This window comes from Tachysurus fulvidraco, chromosome 1 (assembly GCF_022655615.1).
Source record: "Tachysurus fulvidraco isolate hzauxx_2018 chromosome 1, HZAU_PFXX_2.0, whole genome shotgun sequence".
Classification (NCBI taxonomy): domain Eukaryota; kingdom Metazoa; phylum Chordata; class Actinopteri; order Siluriformes; family Bagridae; genus Tachysurus; species Tachysurus fulvidraco.
In genome coordinates, this window is record NC_062518.1 from 21,235,476 (window position 1) to 21,256,743 (window position 21,268).

The following is a 21,268-nucleotide window of genomic DNA, read 5'->3' on the forward strand; positions in this document are numbered from 1 at the left end:
ACAAGTCCTAATGTTTTTTTCTTTTTCAGCAATTTGTGTCCAACTTTTTAAATGATTACTATTAATAAAAAACAGAATGGCATAACAAAAGTTGTCCTTTCATAGTGAATGCTCAGTGACCATGAATCAAGTTCCTGATATCACTTATATTACAGAGGATATAAACAGAAATCTTGGTGTCTGTCTGACAAATTACACGAGACAAAAAATACGTTCCTTTTCCCATGTTACCTAGAAACTAAAGTCTTAACAGCTTTATCTCTGACTTGAAGGAAGCAAAGTTGGGTTCTTGATTCTCTGATTGGTCGTTTAACGTTAGCTCTGAAGGTAAACCCGAGAATGAGCGAATCACAGGATTATATTATTAATGCCCTTGCTTTCAGGGGTGCTATTGTTTCCATAGTAACAGCTCTTGCATGATGGATGTTTCATGTAATCAAATGCTTGTAAAATTGTGGCTTAATCTTGAGTGTACAGTAGGTGCATAGACATTTACCAGCAGCACCTTTGTTTGCATTATCATGCCTACGACCATAAGGTATCTGCCATTTTTATCAGAAATAACATCAGTAGGTAGAAACGGAATATTTTTATTGATCAAAATAGCAACTCCTCTTGATTTAAAGTTAAAGTTAGAATGAAAGACATGCCCTATCTAAGAAGCCTGCACACTATAATGATCTGATCTTGTCACTCACCGTGGTTTGGCCTCGGCTGAGAGGTTTTATGTGCTTGGTCTAACAGCAGTGTTGCATCTAATTTAAAAGCTTCCTTAAGCAGTGTAGCGACAGCTGTAATGATGATGACCGTATCCTCAGAAACCCTGACTATCCTAATGTTGCGGGGTGAAGACGGAGCCCTAGGGTCTCGCTACCTGTGTAGCAGGCCTGTTGTTGGGTCGCGGTGGCACGGGATTTAGATGTTTTACAAGCCATGATAATATATCCAAGTGGTGAAAAAAGCTTTAACAAAATACCCTAGGGGTAAATATATCAAAAAGGTAAACTAAATGCTTTGGTTTAAAATGGTTTAAAATGTGTTGGTTTAAAGCCTCATTTAAGTCACGTTTTTTGTATATGTATAAAGTGAAATGAGGTCTCTTGAGATGGCTGCTCCTCAAGCTCCGGATGCTGGCACTGCCCAGAGACTGAGGTAAAAGCGTAGACACAAGATGTCCAAGGCCTAACTTGTATCAGGAAATTTTATAGTTTACATAGTACCTATGGTCTTTTTCAGAGAACTTTTTGTACCGAGTTATATGCCTTGTACTGATGATATGCCTGTGTGAAAAGAATGTGTGTATGTGGCATTACTCTTTTATCTTAGAAATGGACAAAGAACAGGCTATTCCAAGTAAAGGATGACCTTGGTAACTGTGTGTATGCAAAAAAAGGGATAGTGAGAAAGAAGACTCTTGATTTTATTCAACTTTACTTTGATTTTCAGATTTATACCAAAAACTCAACCGCCTTTATGGAGGGCGTATGTACTTCCAAGGCTCTGGTGCTGTTGCTTGGCGATGGCCCTAGGAATCTGGAAGATCTGGTCAAAAACCACAGAAAATACTGATGTGAATAATTGTGTTGACCACCATAATGGCTTTTAATAAAATCTGTTTATCTGAAACGTCTTCCATGTGAAGCAACAAACACATTGATATACAGCTGTGATGCACTAATTGGGCAAGGAAAAGGTTTGAAGGACTGCATTCATCTTATAGGAGTTGAAGCAAAACAAAGTAGATATGTGACTGATGAGTATGAATATGAAGTGCTCGTTTGCTACAGTGGTTTACCTGGGAGAAGTGGAACTTCGTGCCGAACTCAGCCTTGAGGCCCTGCTTAAAATGGATGGATGAGGAAGAGCAAGTCCGGCCTATGACAGAAAACATAATTTAGACACAATTAGACACCATGCTCATGATTTCTCCTCCATTTGAGTGCTATTCTGCTCTTCACCTGTGCAAAGTACATCTGTAATATCGACTGGAGGTCCGAATGCTGCTCCATGACTTCCAGAATCATCTTATTTATCGCCTTCTTGCCGTCTTTCAGCTCTTTCAGCTTGATGTCACGTTCCTCAAAGGTCTCCCCGGTGGTGTTTTTACTGGAGCGAACCTCCCTTCTCAGCTTGGAATACTGCAGCATAAATAAATAATGCCAAATTTGAACACTTAACAATTTGGTCCATGAAGAAGAGAGAAAATTCAAATTTAAATGAGACTCTTAATTTGTAACAAGACTTATTTTTCCCCTGTTGTGGAATTCTGTTTAATCTGGGGGGAAAAATGTACATGAATGCAAGCTATCTGACCTGCTTGGTGGTCCTGTCCAGTTTTTCCTGCTGACAAATGAGCTCATTTTTCAAAGAGGAAATCTGCACTCCAAAAACAGTGTTCATTTTTCTCAGAGCTGCTTCGTCCTGATACAAGCTGTTCATTGAGATGCTTATGTCCTGTCAAAGAAAAAGAAAACACTAAAATGCAGATCTGACACTAACCTAATATGATTTATGTAGGTTAAATAATTATTATAATATCTTATTTGTAGAGGAGAAAACCCACTTTTACACAAAATAACTTAAGTTATTAGATCTGGTACAACCAGTCACAAATATTTCCATTAGAGTGGAATTAGATCTCAAACTAAATACATCTGTTTAGTAACAGTGTGCTAGTATGTAAACAGAACATATCAGGCAGCGTCATGAAAAAAAGGGAGTAGTCAAAGAAGCAAGTCCTGGGTAATGCTCAAAACATGATTCTACCACCAGCATGCTTCACTGAGTGAAAAAGTTTTCCAGAACATCTGATGCTCAGACGGACCTCAATGCCTTCCTGCAGCTCTCTGATTTGGTGTCTCATGAACTCGACCTTCTCATTTGCCGCCCTTTTCTCTTCCTCTAACATTAATTTCTTTTGATACTCGGGAGCTACAAAGTGAAAACATAATGGTTAACGTGTTTAATTGTCTATACATAATCACACAACCAGATCCTGGGTAGATTTATCAAGAAAAAGCAACTGAACTAAAGTCGAACTACACTTCCTGGATCTGGTTTTGTGAATGATTAATACCTGCAGTAACCATAATCAACTGTCAATAAATAATAAAAATACATTTTAAATACAGGAAGTTTTAAAGAAGATTTACAAATACAGGAAGTCATGCACGTACTGGATTCTGTGACCTTGTTGATGGATTTATAATAGGTGCTCTCATGATAATTAAACAGTTGCATGGTGTTTTCCAGTGCCTTGTTTTCTTTCTCTGCCTTGCGGACCTTGGCGTCCAAATCGTCATTCTTGCGCTGAAGCTCCTCCCTCTCTTGAGCCGCCTTCGAGACAGATCGGCAATCAAATGCAGGTTAAGAAGTTCATTTATATTCATTCATCTTCCATTTATGTTAGAATCCGGAAATAAATTGTTGCTACCTTTATAATGTAATAGGCTTGGAATTCGCCTTCCTCGTCCTCTGGTACAGCCATGGAAATGGTGACAATCTCATATTTTTTCTTCATCGTCTCAACTTTGAACATTCGTTCATGGAACTGGGCCCTGCAAAGAGGTATTAAGCAGTGAATGACCACAGGGGACATGGAACATGGGACAGTAGCACCAAATAAACAAAGATGGCTGTCCTGATAACTCTGCCACTAACTCTTATTCATGTCCCACCTTAACCCGTGCATGTCCTGCTCAGTGATCTTGTGCTGCTTGCAAAGCATTTCCCGATAAACAAAGATCTCCTCCTGCCGCTCCTTCATGGCTACCTGCAGATGCATCTTCCTCTTCTCCATAGAGAGGACGGTATCCGCCTTGTCATATACCAGGTTCCTGAGGCGCTTCACCTGCAGCTTCAGGATATTTTTCTCCACTATGCTTTCCTAATGGAGGGAAAGTGTCAGACAGACTGCTTGTGATGCGGTCCTTGTAGGACAGCATAGAGTCTATGAATTAATATCAATAAATGACAATAACTTGTCTGTCTCAACAAAAGGTGACCATCTAAATATCAGAAACACAAAGAGTTGGTCATTTACCACTTTAACCAGCGCTTATTCTGATTTCGGTTTCCTGTGTTCCCTTGAAACTTAGCTACTAGACACTTATGACAAAACTCTGTTGTAATTTAGCCCAAGGGAATGTTGTTGTGAGTGAGGACCTTTTTCTTGAGAAGAATTCTCTTCATGTCTTTGTTCAAGGTGTCATCAATGAGGTTCAATTCGTCAATCTTTGTGGTCAGGTCTATCATTTCTGCTCCCGTCTTCTCATTCTCTTTCCTCACACAGCGGATATCATTCTGAAAACACGCCGACACAAGTGTTAGGGTCAATATGCTTCACACATAGCTTCCCCCTGCTACTGCTTTTTACCACTTTATCTTCACCTGAAGCTTCTTGAGCTGTGCTGCAAGCAAAGCAGCTGCCTCTTTCTTTTCCTCAAGTGCTGCACTCAGCTCAGAGACCTGCTTTTCCAGAACTTCTTTCTCCTCCTTGTTCAAGTCTCCGCTCAGAAAGGCAATTTTCCTATCCAGAGCCCGAACCTGGAACTCCTGGTAAAGAAAAAGGCACAATGAACTTTCAGTGGCATCTGAGGACAACATTTGGGACCATGAGTAGATTGTAGGACTTAAATATAGGAATGAAGAGTATGAATAGTTGTTATGGTCTAGATGCCTTGCCTGGTTGTTGATGTAGTCCTGGTGCTTGAGAGCATCTTGGTCTAGTTTACTGAGGCGGCTGTCCATGCTGGACAGAGCTAAACGACTGCCAGAGCTATCTGATATGACATTCTTCACCTTGGCTCGCAGTGTCTGTAGATCCTGTTTTTTCTGGAAGAGGAGCTTGTGTTCCCGCTGGAGCTGAGTTTCAATTTCCTGTGTACAAACAAATACGCTGCGATTAATTGAGGTGAGAGAAAAAAAGCAAGATATATCATACCATCTTATACCAGAGGTTGTTTGAATGAACAGCAGCTTTGACTGGAGTGCTCACTTTGAGGATTTTCTCAAGATCTCTGTGCAGCTGCTCCATATGAGCGGCTCTCTCCTCCATGCTAAGTGCTTCCTCGGTCACAGCCTGCATCTTGTCTTCTAGGGCGATGTTATACAGCTGTATATCCTCTAATCTGCAAGGAATACAGAGTGAGCTGAAGAGGCCAAATACAAAATCAAGTTTGTGCTGTATTTACTTCTGCTCTTAGCAGGATAATTATTTTTTAATTTTTGATTTCTTAATGATTTTAAGCATTATTTTAACTGGTGTAAACGTTCTCCCTTCAATGTTTTCTGTGTTTGAATCATTTTATCTAGCCGCTAAATCTATTTGTAACAATGAGGAAGAATTACTTTGCAGTTTTATCATTGATGTCCTTCTTAATGCTCGCTAAGTGGGATCTCTTAGCCTCCACGTCTGTAGCAGTGCGATCCACATAGCATTTGATATTCACCAGCTGTGAAACAGCAACACGTTAATATGAGACCCTTCTCTTTATAAGCATGTAGGTAATGCACTGTAGTCGGCACATCTATAAGAACATGCCTCATCTTGCAGTCGATCGATGTTGCGTTCCTCTTCCTGAAACTGTTGCCGTAGCTGGTTGACCTTGCGTTCGAACATGGCAATCGTCTTCTTGCAGTCCTTGTTGTTCTCCACCTCATTACCCTGGAGGTACTGCTTCTCTTTTATCAGTGCTTTGCGTTCACGGATCACTTGGTACAACTCTGTCAGCAGCTAAAAATAAAAATAAACCAAATAAATTTTTTTTTTTAATTTCCACGTGTGTGTAGCTGCCACATTAATGTAGCTGTATACCAGAGCACACTGTTGTAGATCATGGTCATCCTGCTTCATCTTCTCAATGGAATTCACCCACTGGTTGATCAGCTCCTGTGTCTCCACGTGGGCCTTCTGCACCATCTCGACCGTCTTCTCCAGAGCCACCTGTGTTCGACACACACACCAGTTTTACATTGTGAGTGTAATGGACATGAACCTAAAGAAGATTTTGTCTCTTTATAGGAAATGGGAGAGAAAAATAAAGACACTCTAACACAATCTAACAGACCTGTGCTACGATGGTGTCAGTGACCTCATTGTCCAAAGCTTTTCTCTTCTGATTTGACTCCAGATTCACCTTCTCCATGCTCAGAGTCAGCTTCTGTATGGCACATACAAGAACACTTTAAGTATTTTGTAAAAAATAAATAGGTCAATATGTATAAAATAGACTGCATAAATTTCAGGTCAATTCTGTGGTTGAGTGGTTCTGAGTCACATTATCATGGAGAGACAATCTGTGTCCGTCACACACAGAATGCCGAACATGCTTTATCAATGGCATGAAAGAAAACTTGGTATGCCCACATATCTGCTCTAATGTCCAGCAGACATTATCAGCTCTTCAGGATCAAACACTATGCTGGTATATTCACCTATGTAGTGTTGGCTACGATTAAAGAAAAGATATCAGGCTCACACGAATCCTGCTCTCGTCTTGCTGCGCATACTTTACGATGACCATGATGTCGTCATCTTTGCGAGTCGATTCCTCCATCCAGGCATCCAATGTCTTCTGGTCCCAGTTCATCTGAGCCTTGAGCATCTCTATCTTCTGTGTGACTTTGAAGAGGAAGTTCTGCGCAGTGTATAAAACATTTCAGATTTATTTCCTTATGTTATGTGAAAATTTCTGTCTCTCAATTTAAGAGAGCGAGTTACTTAAATTCTGTTTAACACAAAGAGAGCAGAAAATATATAACCTCCTTTGATTTCTGCTTCTCTTGCAGCCACTTGAGCTCACTCTGCCACAGGGAAATCTCCTGATGCTGACGTCCTCTCTCTCTGTCAGCCAAGGCCTTGAAGTGCAGATCAGTGTCATTCTGCTTCTCTATTGCCCTGCACAGAGCCTGCACATAGACGTGTCACATATCAATCGATCACAAATCTACACCAGTCGCTTTAAGAAAATAAACTGCTGCTTGGTTCAAACACTGGCCAAAGATTTAATGTCTCTTTTCACCTGAATGTGAAGGTGCCCTTGCTTGGTGTTTCTCAGATTTGTGATCCGGTTTCTGATCTGCTCCATATACTCGCACACATTATTTTCTGCATTTAAAACCTCTTTCTGTTTTCTCATGATCTGGAAGGGGTGGAGAAGTTTTTTTTTCAATCCACATTTATTGCATCATTTATTCACCATCCTACTTTAGTGAAACTGTTCTACTGTAACGTGCATTTAGATTTAGTAAGCTACTTGTTCGCTGCAATCGTATTGGAAAACTATTTCAGTATAAAACTATATAATTAAAGATTATTATAGTGTTAATGGTCTTTGGGGAAATGAGAATAAGCTTTATTTGTATTTTCTGTAGTATAGTGTCACTTGAGTATTCATTATAATTGACATAGATTGATATATTTATATATGTCTTTCTTTACCTTTCTTAATAGTTTACCCTATATTTTACGTTATTATTATTATTATTATTATTATCATTATTATTATTATTATTATTATTATTATTATTATTATTATTATTATTATTATTATATATTCCAATAATATATTATGCATATTATTACATATATCATATATATATATTATTTATTACATATATTATAGGTCTTTCTTTACCTCTTCCTTCAAATTGTGATTCTCTTTATTTGACACTGGAACGGCGAATTTTCTGTTCCAGCCATTCTCGGAAATAATCTCAGACAAAACCGAGCTAGACATTTTTTTCTTTTTCTTTTTAAACAGAATTTTTTAGAAATACTTTAGCGAATTAACAGAATTTAAACAGCTGGCTTTATTGAACTTGAACCGTTAGTCAAGTAGCGTTGATTCATGAACACTGATTCCTGAACACTGATTCCTGAACACTGATTCGAATCATTTACGAACGGAGCGCGTACCAAATTGGGCAAGTCAAGTGGTTACGTCATTCGTTACGTCAACACCATGAACCTGTGTGTGTTTCGGTTTTCACTGATTACGGGTGGGTTTTATTATGTTGATCCGTTGGAAGTATAAGGTTTAAATGAGTGGAGTAAAAAAAAAAAAAAAGGTCAATTATTTGGGAACATTCTGAGAGTTTAGAAAACAATATTGTAAGATTTAGGCTATGTGATAATTATATAACACACCTCAATAACACCAGCAAGTAGCTGATGGGCAAACATCTGGAAGAAGGGAAACATCTGGAGTACCAAAACAACACTGTTAAAAAAAATGTCTGTAAAATTAACTGTAAAAGTCCTGACATCTAAATTTTGTAAACCTAAAAAAAATGAAATGTTGTTACATGTACGTCATATTTTCAACATAAAAAAAATACTGTTGTAAAACACTGAACCAAATTATACTGTTAGTTTACATTAAGGAATATGTTAAAATAGCCATAGTAATTTGCATATTTACATATAAGGCAACTTAAGAGAAAAACTGTAATCATATTTATAATGCATATTGTTAGTGTAAAATTGCCGTGTAAAAGAAAATCTGTTTGAAAGACAAAATATGAGCTTTGTATCTGTGGAGCTTTGCCTCGTCCACTCACGTCCACTTACGTTCACTTTCATAATATCGTAATACAGACAATTTCAAACAATCAGAGAACTTTTATGCCAATTAAAAGAGCATAATTTGGATGGGGGACCTGTAGCACGTGCATGAGTTAGGACAGGATTACACTTTAAAAAAAAAAAGACATATGTTTAAGTATGTGATTATGCAAAGGATTCAGATTTGTTCTTTTTCCGTCACCAAGGACAGCTGAAAACAACATACTGGTGGGTTCGTTGAAAGTTAAAGCTAAAGTACAAAGTTCAGGTACAAAGGAGCTGATGCTCTAACAAAGCCGTGTGCTGCCCAAGCTTTCCGGTCAAGCCATTCATTCAGAAGTGGATTTTTTTAAGATTGCTTCCAGTAATAATTGGTGAAAAGGTGCAAACACATTTTGTGAGAGAAATACGTAAAGCTCACTATCATTCTGAGTACCATCTGTACTCTGTGACCAAACAGAGCACCAGGTTGCAATGTCTTAATATTAACGACTTGGGAGATTTTTATCCATTACCATATTACATTGTTAACAGGCATCGAGTCATTTCACTGAAACAGTGTGGTGTTGAAATAGAGGTCTTGACCACAGTGGTGGAGAAACCATATTACAAATGTACATAGTGTAGTAAAGTTACTTTTACATGTACAGAAAGCAGTTAAATATTCAAACATATTGTATACTAAAAAAATCTGGAGCTCCTCTTATATATATTCATTTTCTACCACCGTTCTCTACATATCTAATTACTGCTTGCTTAATTCTAGAAGTGACTGATTCAGAAAGAACGTGATGCCTTGCTAGAAGCTCCAAGAAGTTTGTAGTCACTTTCACCCCAGAGTTCACAAGCAACCTCTTCCCAAAGCCCAAACACTGACTGGATGGACATTTCTTATACCACTGGATAAGTTATCATTGGAACCGATGCAGTTATTAGAGAGAGAAAAAAATGACCGGACTGTGGTTCTTTAGATGATGTACAAAAAATTCTTTCAGAAGTAAAAAGCATTCTACTGAAGTTGCCAAAAAAGATGGTAGCTAAATATCAAAAATGTCTGCAAGACATAATAGAGTGATATGTGGTTGAGCCAGGGAAACACCTTTTTGGTGAAACAAATGCAAGTGTTAAGTTAAAAAATAATTCAACTTGTTTCAGAAACTTTCAGATCATGAGTGGTGTGATGTCTAAAACTCTGACCTGTAATGATGTACACAACTTCCTAGCTTGAAGGCTTGTTTCAGCTCCTGTGTTCAGTTCTTTAGGATTAGGAAGCAAAATTGTTATAGACAAGTTTATACACAAATAAGTTTTATTATTTTTATATTTTTTGATTCAACCCTCTCTATTTGTCCGGGCTTGGGACCGGCACAGAAGTCACTGGCTTACAACCTTTGTAGCTATTTTGATGCTAAACATGAGAGTAATTAATTGATTAATTAAATGTAGACTGATTATAAATGCATGTAAATAAACTAAAACATTAATATTTAATATTATTTACTGATTTGCAAAATATTTTGACAAAATTACACTGCTGTGAACATATTTGGTGATATTACAATACAATTTGGCCAGCAGGTGTCGCCAGCGTGCGGCGTTTCAAAAGCTTCGAAACAGTGAATCATTTTGCGAAGCAGTTGGTTCAATTGATTCGAAGATGCTTCGTTTCTCCCTACACTAGCTGTGTGTTGCTTAGCAACAGGGCTGCTTCCAAGCACGCGCATTCTTCAGCCAATAGAGAGCGCCGAAACCTTAAAGCAACGAAAAACGGAAGTAAAGTTCAATTGTAAATTTCACTAGAAAATTATTGCAGTCATGTAGGTTAATTTGGAGGTTTTCAGTTGTTCGAAGACACAAATCAGACGTTGCCGTGACTCCATATTTCCAACTGTTTAAAAATTGCTTTTATTTGGCGTATATATGCATTTAATTCCCAATTGTAGTTCAATCAATCTTAATAAAAGACTACAAATCCCATAAGCACCACAATACAGCAAGTTCAAGTCCCCTTAAAGCCACAGTACAGTCATTATAAATGCACTAAACGTTTAGACACCTATCACAATAATGTGTTCATTCATTCATTCATTCATTCATTCATTCATCCATCCATTCATTCATTCATTTTCTACCTTATCCGAACTTCTCGGGTCACGGGGAGCCTGTGCTCAGGCGTCATCGGGCAGTTTAGCTTAAAAATAAACTCACAGATTTTCTCAGTAAAAAATTACTTCATGGACATTTTTGAAATTATGCATTTGAAGCTATTTTGCTTTCTATTCCTGTTTTCCACGTTAAGTCTTTTCACCATATATGTATGTATAATAACCAAGAAATGTGGCTATATATTTGAACCACTGTGCTTTGTTCCTAAAGTTCCTACCAACTTTATACCAATGATTCCTTTGATTAATTTCTTCTGCTGAATTAATTAATTTTAAACAAACAAAAACAAAAACGTGTCCTACAATAAATAACTGTTTAATTTGTCAAAGTAAAATCAGAACAATATACCTATTATTTTTACTCAAATCCAAACAATCAAGGTGAAATAATTATTTTCTTTTTTTTAAACAGCAGCAAAAAAACAAAAAAAACAAAACAAAACAGTAAGTCACAATAAAAACCAACAAAACAGGGTGTCTGATCCTTGTGTTTTGTACCCTACTCGGGCATCAAGGCAGGATACACCCTGGGCGGAGTGCCAACCCATCGCAAGGCACACAAACACTCTCATTCACTCACGCAGTCACACACTACGGACAATTTTCCAGAGACGCCAATCAACCTACCATGCATGTCTTTGGACCGGTGGAGGAAACCGGAGTACCTGGAGGAAACCCCCCGAGGCACAGGGAGAACATGCAAACTCCACACACACAATGCGGAGGCGGGAATCGAACCCCCAACCTTGGAGGCATGAGGCGAACGTGCTAACCACTAAGCCAACGTGTCCCCCGAAGTAAGTTTTATTAAAGTATATTTTTGCCTCGTACTCATTTGCTAGAAATCATTTTAATGATCTCACGATATGGTCAGTGTGATCCCGGGTAGCAAAATGATATTGAGTTCTAAATGTAAGAAAAAAAAATGGATTAGAAAAAAGTTTCAAAAATTCAAAAGATTGTAAAAAGAATTCATTTCAGGGTAAATCTTTAGATGCCTCGGGATCATCACAGAGGATAAAGTGATAAATTTTTAATCTACATTTAATCTGGGAAAGTGTGTATGAGCCTTGAACACTATCGGGAAGACTATTCCAAAGCTTGGGAGCTAAATACGAAAACACTTTACTGCCTTTAGTAGACTTAGATATTCTGGGAACTACCAGAAGTCCTGAGTTTTGTGATCTCAGAGATAATATTAAGAAGAGACTCATCAGCTTTATGTACCAATTATTTCAGTAATGTATTTGGAATGGGATCTAGTAAACAAGTTGTTGATTTAGCTGTAGTAATAAGCTTATCTAACTCTTCCTGTCCTGTATTTGTAAAGCACTGTAGTTGTGAAGAAAATTAGGGATTTGAAATTCAGCTTTTTTTTTTACTTAAATTCGAGTTCCTCATGGAACATATTGAACAATTTAAAAGCTGGCTAGGTTCTCATCCAGAAGTACAGAAGATCTGACCAAAGCTCACAGACGGAAAGGGTACGCTGTTGATCACTTTAAATATCTGTGGATGGTTTTATTTTTTCCCAAACCGTGCTAGACAATCCTTTCAGTCAATCTGGCTGGAATTTGTGTTTTTTTTTATTTACAGTACACCATAGTTATTTACTTGTAGTTCTGGAAGATATAAAGATAAAATGCTTAATAGTAAAAGTGCTGGAATGTGTAACGGTGTAAGATGTAGGGGTTTGGGACAGTTGTGAGCTTTGGATGCAAGAATTTTAAAAATGGACAAAAAACCCCCAGATAAATTGTTCACATAAACTTCAGTTAAGTTTTATTCAATTTCATTCTTAATACTTATGTACTATGTACCTATACATAATTTCAACATATTATATGTGTCAATTTATGCCCTTACACACACGCACACCCATTCTAGTCATTCCAAAGGTTTTTAATAAGATTTAGATCTGGGCTCTGACTCCGCACATTTCATAAAAGTTAAATGAAAATAACTTGATTTCTGCCCTACAGGTAAATCCAACAAGAAAAACCTATAGAGAAGCCAAAGCATGGGAAAACATTTGGTTTCGTCTGGCTCAGTTTATTTATACATGTAATATTTTAGTATTATGCAGCGAAGTCTTGGACAAGCTGTAGATGAGATAAAAAAAAGCAACAATCGTCTGCCTCCCAGGGAACTCCAGCAAACAGTAAATGTGCTGCAAATCTCCAGTTTCTTATAAGAGAGAAAGATCTTGGGTTTAGCAGCCTTTCTGATCCTTTTCCTCAACAGTATTCTCTGTCAAATTTACGAGAAGAGATATAAAATAACAACGATTTGGAGTGAGGCTGGGCACAGAAATGAATTTATGACCTCAAGTGGCATCATAGTGCATTAATATAAATCTTGAAATGATTGCCAAAAGCTTCTGTTTCAGAAAATACTTTATGATCAATCAGAATTGAGAATTCAATGTAGTAATTCTGTGTACTGTATGTATGAAAATGTGTACATTCTACATTTTGTACCCAATATAAGCAAAATATTATTATTTCTATGAAATAGCACTGGGCCTAAAATAGAGCCTTGAGGACCACTCTGTGTCCATATTTGGGTAATGTGCAAACTCGTACACAAATAAATAGGAAGTCTTTGCATTCTGTCTTCAGATTATATGGCATAAAGTTCAAGTGTAGTTCAAGTGGGTTCTGGGCACTGTGTATATGTGTTAGAGATAGATCTTTAGATAAATGTACACTTTTGTTTATCGTGATTTTTACCAATTCAGCAGTTACGAATTTAATAGGCTATGGGGTTTCTTACAGTGTTGCATACTCAGCACTTCTTTGCTTAATATTTGTCCCAAACCTTGTGTGGTTGGTTGTTGGGAATGGTGGTGATGAAATGCTATTCTGGATAGCACTTGTCATCCTTTCCAGAAGGTGGCGCTGACATTCCTAATCAGTAGCAGCAGCAGTCGGCCACCATAAAATTCTAAAGGAAGAAAATCAATTCACCTGTTTTGATCAGTGGGCAGCAAGTCAAACCTGTTACTAATTAACTATGTGTTTGCACTTGCAGCAGGGAAAATATTGCAATAAACTCATCATTTTACCCATCATTTAGGAGCATGGCCAGTATTCAAAGGCAGATTCCCTTTGGGGACACCATATGTTTATTTTGTTTGAGATGTTTAATCAATCCTGTGGATTTAAGGTGTTACCACAGGTTGTGTAAAAACTGTGTACAAAGTTACTGGGAGAAGACACAGTCTATGAAATGTCCGGTTTGTTTTAAAGAGATATTGTGTAAGGTGTCTTTACAAAATGGGAATCCTGAGATGTCTGGTTCAATCAGTGGAAATCTCATTTTGAGGAACAAACAAGGTGAAATGGTGAGTGTGTATTTGATCTGGTTGGATAATTTTTTTTTTTTTTTTTTTTTGGATTTCCAGGTTTTGAATAATTTCCAGGTTTTGAATAATTTCTTTAAATGAATGAAATGAATGAAAATTGTAAAAGTTCAGGAAGCTTTTAAAGAAATAATTTTTTCAATGACTCATATCAAGAACGTTTCAAGAATATGTGACAAAAGGATTGTGAGACATAGACATAGTTTAATGCCTACTTCAAAGTTGATCAGCTTCAGCTAGTCACAAATTGTAATTTCTACTTACAGTTTGAGTAACATTGGAACGGTGGAAAAATCTGGATCAAGTTTTAGCTTGTTTTTGATACCGAGAGCCTTAAAGACAAATGCTAGTTTTAGAAAACCTTTTCAGTCTAAATGCATTCTGACATTCTCAGTGACTTTTGGCTTGTTGCCCCACCCTTCCACAGGGCTGGGGAAATGAATAATTTATTAGCTAGGCCAGGGCAGGTCAAAGCTCCAGTGTTCTTGCCTTGAGGTCCAATTAACCCTGCTTAAAAAAAGTGGCAAATATTTCCTCAAACATATAATTAACTAATTACATTCATTGATTCAGACTATGGAAAATAAGTGTCTACTTTAATCCCCTCAGCAGGGTGACTATAGCTGTAGTCTTCCTCCATTTCTGGTAATGAAGTATCTTGCATTTTACCAGGTATTTGAGTCTGAATTGCATGTTAATTTTTACTCATTTTACTAATTTTAGTTAAATGTTTAAAGGTGGATTGTCTGTGTTGTATTACAATTAGTTATAGTTTTGTGATGTACTGTAATTTATTATTTTTTCATCTTCTCATTATTATTATTATTATTATTATTATTATTATTATTATTATTATATATGTATTTACTTTTCTCTCTCCTGTTTCCATACTTCTGTAAAGCTGCTTTGAGACAATAGGAGATTGTTTAGTCACCATTTTCACATCGCTTTGTATTCTTGCTGATTCTGTCATTAGAGCTAATTAATATCCCTAGTAAAATTATTTCTACCTGACAGCCTGAACATGTCCTTGTATTTTTTTGGGTGTTGTGTAGCCAGTGATGGCAGTTACCAACGTGTAGTTTGCCACCATATGAAGGTGCTTTGAAAGACCAAGATATATGAATATATTTGTCAACCCCGATCTACTTGATAAGCCACTATGTGCATGTGAAGGTAACACCAAGATAAGATGTAACATGGGAATGAAAGCAGAATGCATTTGGTGAAGACAATCATTAGCAGCTATGAGTACCATCAAACTGTTTTATCATGTGTTTGGCTCACAGTCTTGGCAGATGCAACCAAAGATATGGTTTCAATATACAAACACTGTGACTTCAGAGGAACATGAAAAGCATGGTACCACAAAGGAGAGGAGGGTAAAATATGAACCAGTACAGCTAAAGATATCGGCCTATTTTAACATCCCGGAAGCTGGTGCACCTGGGTTTAAAGTGGAGGATGTCTCTCATTTAATGGTAAAGTTCATCAGTATTTATGGTATCATGACTACTAGTTTGGGTTTCACCAAATATTAATGTCATGTTCTGCATTTTTAGAAGCAGCCCAGAGGATATGTATGGAGGTATGTATGGCGTGTTTTTCTCATATCTATCTGTGACTCTAGAATTACTTGAATGTCCTTAACCCTAACACAGTTGGCAACTTTTCAGATTAAAGAAAGAACCGCTTGCAAAAGTTGAGAAGAAAATACTTTCTTCCCATTTGAGATCTTCTGTGAGACCATCATCCAGTGATGTACCAAACACAAGTATGAGCCCAATAGATCTGAAAGGCCACACTTCTTCAGATGCCTCATCATTAATGGCCCTGAAAGCAAATTTGTGCACTAAGTGTGGCAAAAAATTTGAAAGCAAATCAGACCTGAAAACCCATAAGAAATCCCACTCAGTACAGCGGTCATATTGTTGCTCCGCCTGTGGAAAGCAATATGCTAGAAAGCAGGAACTTGAATTACATCAGCGGCTACATAAAAATGACAAGCTGCTCTGTTGTGGCTATTGCCAAAAGAAGTTCACAAGGAGGAGAGACCTGATATGCCATGAAAGAAGCCACACAGGAGAGAAGCCTTTCCTCTGTTCTTTGTGTGGGATAGGTTTTGGTAGGAAGAGCACACTAAAACTGCATATACAGCGACACAAGGGGATCAAACCGTTCCAGTGCAACCAGTGTGGAATGTCTTTCCATACATCTGCAGACTTAAAGATGCACAAGGCAAGACACACTGGAGAAAAGCCCTTTGCTTGCCATCAGTGTGAAATGAGATTTGTTATGAAGGCTCATCTGGACAATCATTTGCGCAAACATGCAGAAGATGCGCCGTACAGTTGCCCAGTGTGTGGGAAGGCTTTTAAGTGGAAGCAGAGCCTTACCATCCACCAACTTACTCATCAGGAAGAACGACCGTTTAAGTGCCCAGACTGTGGCAGTAGCTTCAAGCGAGCCCACCACCTCAAGTCACACCAGATTATCCACTCAAGTGACATGCCATACAAGTGTAGTCATTGTGGCAAAGCTTTCAAGCATCGGAATTATCTTAAGATTCATGAACGCTTACATACAGGCGAAAAGCCCTACAGTTGTGATCAGTGTGAGAAGCATTTTGTATCTTCGGGAGACCTGAGTGTCCATAGACGAGTTCACTCTGGAGAAAGAAACTATAAGTGCTCAGAGTGTGAGAAGACTTTTCGTTACATGCCAGCCTTGAAGGTCCACCAGAGAACACACACTAATGAAAGACCATACCATTGCCATGAGTGTGGTAAAAGCTTTTTTGCCTCTTCTCATCTCCGAACCCATGAAGATATGCACAAAAATGAGCGTCACCACCGATGCACAGCGTGTGGTCAAGGTTTTAACTCCTCCAGCACTCTGAGGTCCCACCAGATGACCCATTCGACCAGGACAGAGTTTCATTGTGATGACTGCGGCAAGATTTTCCTCCGTAAAAATACCTTTAAATCTCACCAACTGCTCCATACAGGGGCCAGAGTCTACAACTGCTCAGAGTGCGGAAAGAGCTTTAGCAACTCCAGCAATTTACGACGACACGTACAGAACCACAAGGTAAAGACAATGTATTACTGCAGCGGGTGCGAGAAGAGTTTCAGTAGTACGGCATACTTGAGGAAGCACCAGTTAGCTGTGCATGCAGCAGAGAAGCCATACATCTGTGCAGAATAAGGAGAAAGCTTTGATGCTGCTGTGATATTGCTAGCTGAAAAACACACAAGGTTTATTGCATTGGATGAAAGTATCATTTGAATTTATATTCCAAAAATGACAAACTAATGGGGTAATGTACTTCTGAGAAAGTCTTTTGTTTTGTATTTGTTTACCGTGTACTTCAGTTTCAGAGATTGATTTATTTTTGTTTTACCCCAATTCTGCTAGCTATTTATGATTGTTATTCTTGTCAAGTATCTACATTCTAAGTTTGCTTTAGCAATTTTTTATTTATTTATTTATTTTCGATACCTATACCTAATATTTTCAAGTTTGCCCTTGGCATGCAGTGATATGCTAAATGGTAATGTGAATTTGTAAAATAAAAGTAACTTCCAGCATCTCTCAAACGAATATGGTTCTCCTTTTTAACCAGGATGCTGCTGATACCCATTTGTTGCACTTAAGAGTTTTACCATATGGAGCAGAAGCTCTGGTAAATCACTTAGTTGCTTAAAGGCAGGTTAGGAAAATTATATTTAGAGATCTATGTGAGAAGGTTTGACATTTATGACCTTGGTTTAAAGGCTTGGTTTAAAGTGACCTTTAGACCACTCTGGTGCAAATCACAGTAAAAAAAAGTGGTATTAAGCATTGATTATCTTCTATGTCAACCTGATTTCTGTTAAAATGTCTATAATTGAATCATGTATATATTAGATCTAGATATATTAGCAAAATGACAGAATAAAATCTAAAAAAAAAAAAAAGCTTGATAAAGATCTGAATTGTTCAAATGATTTGCCTTAATCTTTTCTAATAAATGTGATCCAAGATTTAGCTTAAACATCAATTCGGTCAATTAGCATAGATTTATTTGTTGGGTGAGCATACACATTGCAGTTTTGAGAACATAAATACGCCATAAATTTTTGATCACCAATCACTGCCAGAGTGACTATTCTCGGGAGAACCAGGAGAATTCCTGGTTGTCCATGGCTTGATGACACAATACATTTAATTTTACCTTTATAACTTAAGCTACCCTGAAACAAATAGTACTATCCATCATTCCGCTACCTCCCCCAAACAGGAGACAACGAGAGTAATTATCAATGATACCTAATTGGCAGATTGATTCCAGGCTGGTCACATAACAAATGTACAGGTATACACTTAGCCCAGAAAGCTGTTTTAGAAAAGGGGTGTGTGGAAAATCCAGAACTGCACCAGATTTACAGACATGGTTGTGATCATTCCAGTGCAAATAATATAAATGCAAATTACTTACAGATCAAAAAGCTGCTCTCCTCATGCTTGATATCATAAGCAGAATACAAACAGACATGTTTTTTTTTAGCTGTAATGCATTCTAAAATGTTGAACCCATTCTATGCTGTCTCTGCTCCTTCTAATATTGGATTTCTCATTAATCATTTGTAAATAGAAGGTGTATCAAACCACCAGGGCTCTAGAGCTGGCTTTTCAGCCACACTCCATAACCAGGCTAGAAGGGCCATTGTAAGGGAGTAACCAGACTCCCAATGGTCCTCAGAAAAGATGAGAGAACTTGCTGTAAGGACAAGAATCTCAGAAATACTCCGTTAATCAGGCCTTTATGGTGAATAGACAGAAGCCACTCCTATGTAAAAGGAATATGGCAGGAACCTAAAGACTTGATGAAAAAAAATCTTAAACTGTTCAAGCTAAATTTCAAGCATATCATCATACTACTAGAGTACAGGGAAAAAGGAGACTGGTTAGAATTGAAAGAATTACAGACAAATGTAGAAAAATCTGCACATAATTTTGGACTGGAGTGAAAGGTGACCATTCAGGATGTCTACCATTATTTGTCATTGTGGATTATGTAGACTATTTTAACTGAAGGGGTCTAAGTAGGTTGGGAATTTGGGTAAGGTTATAGATTATTAAGAATGAGTATTGAGAATATTTTTTATTTGACTGTCATAAAACAGGTTTTTAGAAAGATATAGACTCGAGGTCTGGATGTTTGCAGTCATTTCACTCTGCTAGTTTAAGCATACATAGTCAGAAATTCCAAGTCAAGCTTAGGAGTCACACTCCGTCTCCCTGACAACAGTCACCAGGCAACTCTCATTCGTCATCCTCCTCCTCTTACCTCACCTCATGTCCCAACCATCTGCCCTTTGGGCTGCATCGTCCAGTGTTTGCCCACAATGCAACAGTTACTTTTATACATGATGCTCTAACACAGGCAACACTAGCAAGTCTAGCAGGCATAACATCAAGGTGCATAAATAAAGAACACGTTTCAGACAAAGTCAGACATGAGCCGAAAAAGGAGAAGGAATACAAATGATTTTTATTTTCCTTTCAGTCCCCCAAAAAACACTGAGCAATGATCATCAACAGTGAATAATGCGTGAGCTGACAATGAACTGACACTGTGATGTTGACTTCAGAGCAACGTTTCCAGAACGTTTTTGGTGTTGCATTAGTTTGTGTGGCCAGCCCCCACAACAATGCTCCTTCGAGCTCAATTCAAGTATGATCATGTAAAAAAAAAGGAAGAGTTTATATGTAAGTACGTAAAACAATAGGACGACATACTAAATGGTTTGTTTCTATTCCAGATAAAATTTGTAAAGGTCCAGTTATGTAAAATCCCTGTCTTGCAAAGGACTAGATAATCAACTAGCATGTCTGACTGGCAACCTGTTACCTTTCAATGATACTGTTTGAACAATCCGGAGTGGTTTTGTTTATTTCTTTTCTGATCTCTAACCTTGTTGCTAGCTGCTTTCAGCTATTAAAAATAATTTAAACAAAGACACAATTGAGTAAAGTGTAACAGAGGATCTGCTACACATGCCACATTGTAATCACGTCTGCTACAATATTTACTTGAAATACTTTTGCTGTACGCATCCAGACCGCCATCTACAAATAGGATGACCCCTGCTTCAAAGTCTTGTTTTCAAAAAGACCACTTAATTAGAAGTGAATTGAATGAAAGTGCTGTGTTGATGAAAAATGGAGTCTACAAACCAACCCTGCATTTCAACAGTTGCATTAACACTAATTAACACTCATTAACTTCTAATTATCCTTTGGGCTATTTCTTTGTTTCCATTTGACATACATTATTAGCCCGAGAAATCAACTAATATGTTGGATACATTTAAATTGGGATTAATGGAGCCAGCTACACCATCTCTGGAAACAACACGACATGTGATATTTATTCTATTGTAGGTTGTATTCAGAGTTGAGTTTATGCACATAAAAAGTTTAAAGCTTGTGTTTAAGGTTGGGGACGACCAAAGTTGGAGGCAACCTTGAATGCATGAACCACAGGTGATGCAAGTGGAAACCCCCCCAAAGAAAAACTTGCCTGACTGAATACAAGGAAAATCTCCCATGTAACTACTGACATTCTTAATATGGCTGTTAAGTAGCTAGTTGGTAAGCGAATAGGATTTGGTCAATTGTTTGCTAGTTTCAGATATACTTTGTACGACAAGAAGCCAGGCATGATTAGCCGAGGCACAAAAGTCGTCAAAACTGTAAGAAAAAAACAATATTGAAACAGAGTAAGACTGTGGATAAAGATGTAGGACTTCCATCGTATTGCTTCCTTATTGTATATGTACCCAAGAAAAAGACATATAATAAAAGACGATTGGCGATATATAATTTATGAGCTTGTTATTCTCGGAGCATGGCTATAGTCTATGTCCATGTGGAATGTGGTTTAAGTGCAAGCAATCATTCAGGTATATGTTTTGTTGCGGTCTAGGAGGTAAAGTGTGTGTGTGTTTCAAAGAGAGAGAGAGACAGAGAGAGAGAGACAGAGAGAGAGAGATAGTAAAAAAAGTATTTCTCACAGAGATTTGTCTGTCTGCCTGTGCTGTTGTCTTTTAGTGCAAATAAGTTGGTGGCTAAATTCAAGGTGTCAAACGGAAAGACTGAAGTGAAATTATTGTGAAAGCATTCCCA

The 21,268-nt window shown here is 37.7% G+C and overlaps 2 protein-coding genes across 4 annotated transcripts; one reads left to right on the forward strand and one right to left on the reverse strand.

The window, feature by feature from the left end:
* Positions 1-1,414: 1,414 nt before the first annotated feature.
* On the reverse strand, positions 1,415-14,388 carry LOC113644089 (coiled-coil domain-containing protein 39-like). Of its 3 annotated transcripts, none has more exons than XM_047822960.1 (21): positions 14,360-14,388; positions 8,150-8,222; positions 7,023-7,142; positions 6,763-6,909; positions 6,480-6,638; positions 6,069-6,161; positions 5,816-5,944; positions 5,543-5,734; positions 5,350-5,453; positions 4,997-5,129; positions 4,684-4,878; positions 4,390-4,554; positions 4,165-4,302; positions 3,678-3,886; positions 3,434-3,557; positions 3,177-3,336; positions 2,825-2,931; positions 2,314-2,454; positions 1,959-2,138; positions 1,796-1,875; positions 1,415-1,542 (listed from the first exon to the last, which is right to left on the reverse strand). In XM_047822960.1, exons 1-21 carry the CDS (start codon positions 14,371-14,373, stop codon positions 1,449-1,451), a joined length of 2,757 nt encoding a protein of 918 aa, XP_047678916.1. In that variant the 5' UTR covers positions 14,374-14,388; the 3' UTR covers positions 1,415-1,448. The 3 variants fall into 3 exon arrangements, with proteins under 3 accessions (XP_047678916.1, XP_027004443.1, XP_027004442.2); XM_027148642.2 differs by lacking the exon at positions 14,360-14,388 and adding an exon at positions 9,764-9,873 and having other exon boundaries at positions 8,150-8,203; XM_027148641.2 differs by lacking the exons at positions 8,150-8,222; positions 14,360-14,388 and adding an exon at positions 7,638-7,874.
* A 240-nt stretch (positions 14,389-14,628) lies between these two features.
* si:ch211-119o8.6 (uncharacterized protein LOC556659 homolog) lies at positions 14,629-17,302 on the forward strand. Its single transcript, XM_047806583.1, has 4 exons — positions 14,629-14,767; positions 15,385-15,576; positions 15,658-15,683; positions 15,772-17,302. The coding sequence occupies exons 1-4, from the start codon at positions 14,744-14,746 to the stop codon at positions 17,300-17,302; spliced, it is 1,773 nt and encodes a 590-aa protein (XP_047662539.1). The 5' UTR covers positions 14,629-14,743.
* The last annotated feature ends 3,966 nt before the right edge of the window (positions 17,303-21,268 follow it).

Coding starts and splice junctions, on each gene's coding strand:
- LOC113644089 (XM_027148641.2), bottom strand. CDS start 7,739: ATGTCTAGCTCGGTTTTGTCTGAGATTATTTCCGAGAATGGCTGGAAC. Junction 5,945..6,068: donor CTGACACCATCGTAGCACAG/GTCTGTTAGATT, acceptor TGTCGAACACAG/GTGGCTCTGGAGAAGACGGT. Junction 3,337..3,433: donor AAGCCTATTACATTATAAAG/GTAGCAACAATT, acceptor TCTGTCTCGAAG/GCGGCTCAAGAGAGGGAGGA.
- si:ch211-119o8.6 (XM_047806583.1), top strand. CDS start 14,744: ATGAAGTATCTTGCATTTTACCAG. Junction 14,768..15,384: donor AGTATCTTGCATTTTACCAG/GTATTTGAGTCT, acceptor TTTGGCTCACAG/TCTTGGCAGATGCAACCAAA. Junction 15,684..15,771: donor CCCAGAGGATATGTATGGAG/GTATGTATGGCG, acceptor GCAACTTTTCAG/ATTAAAGAAAGAACCGCTTG.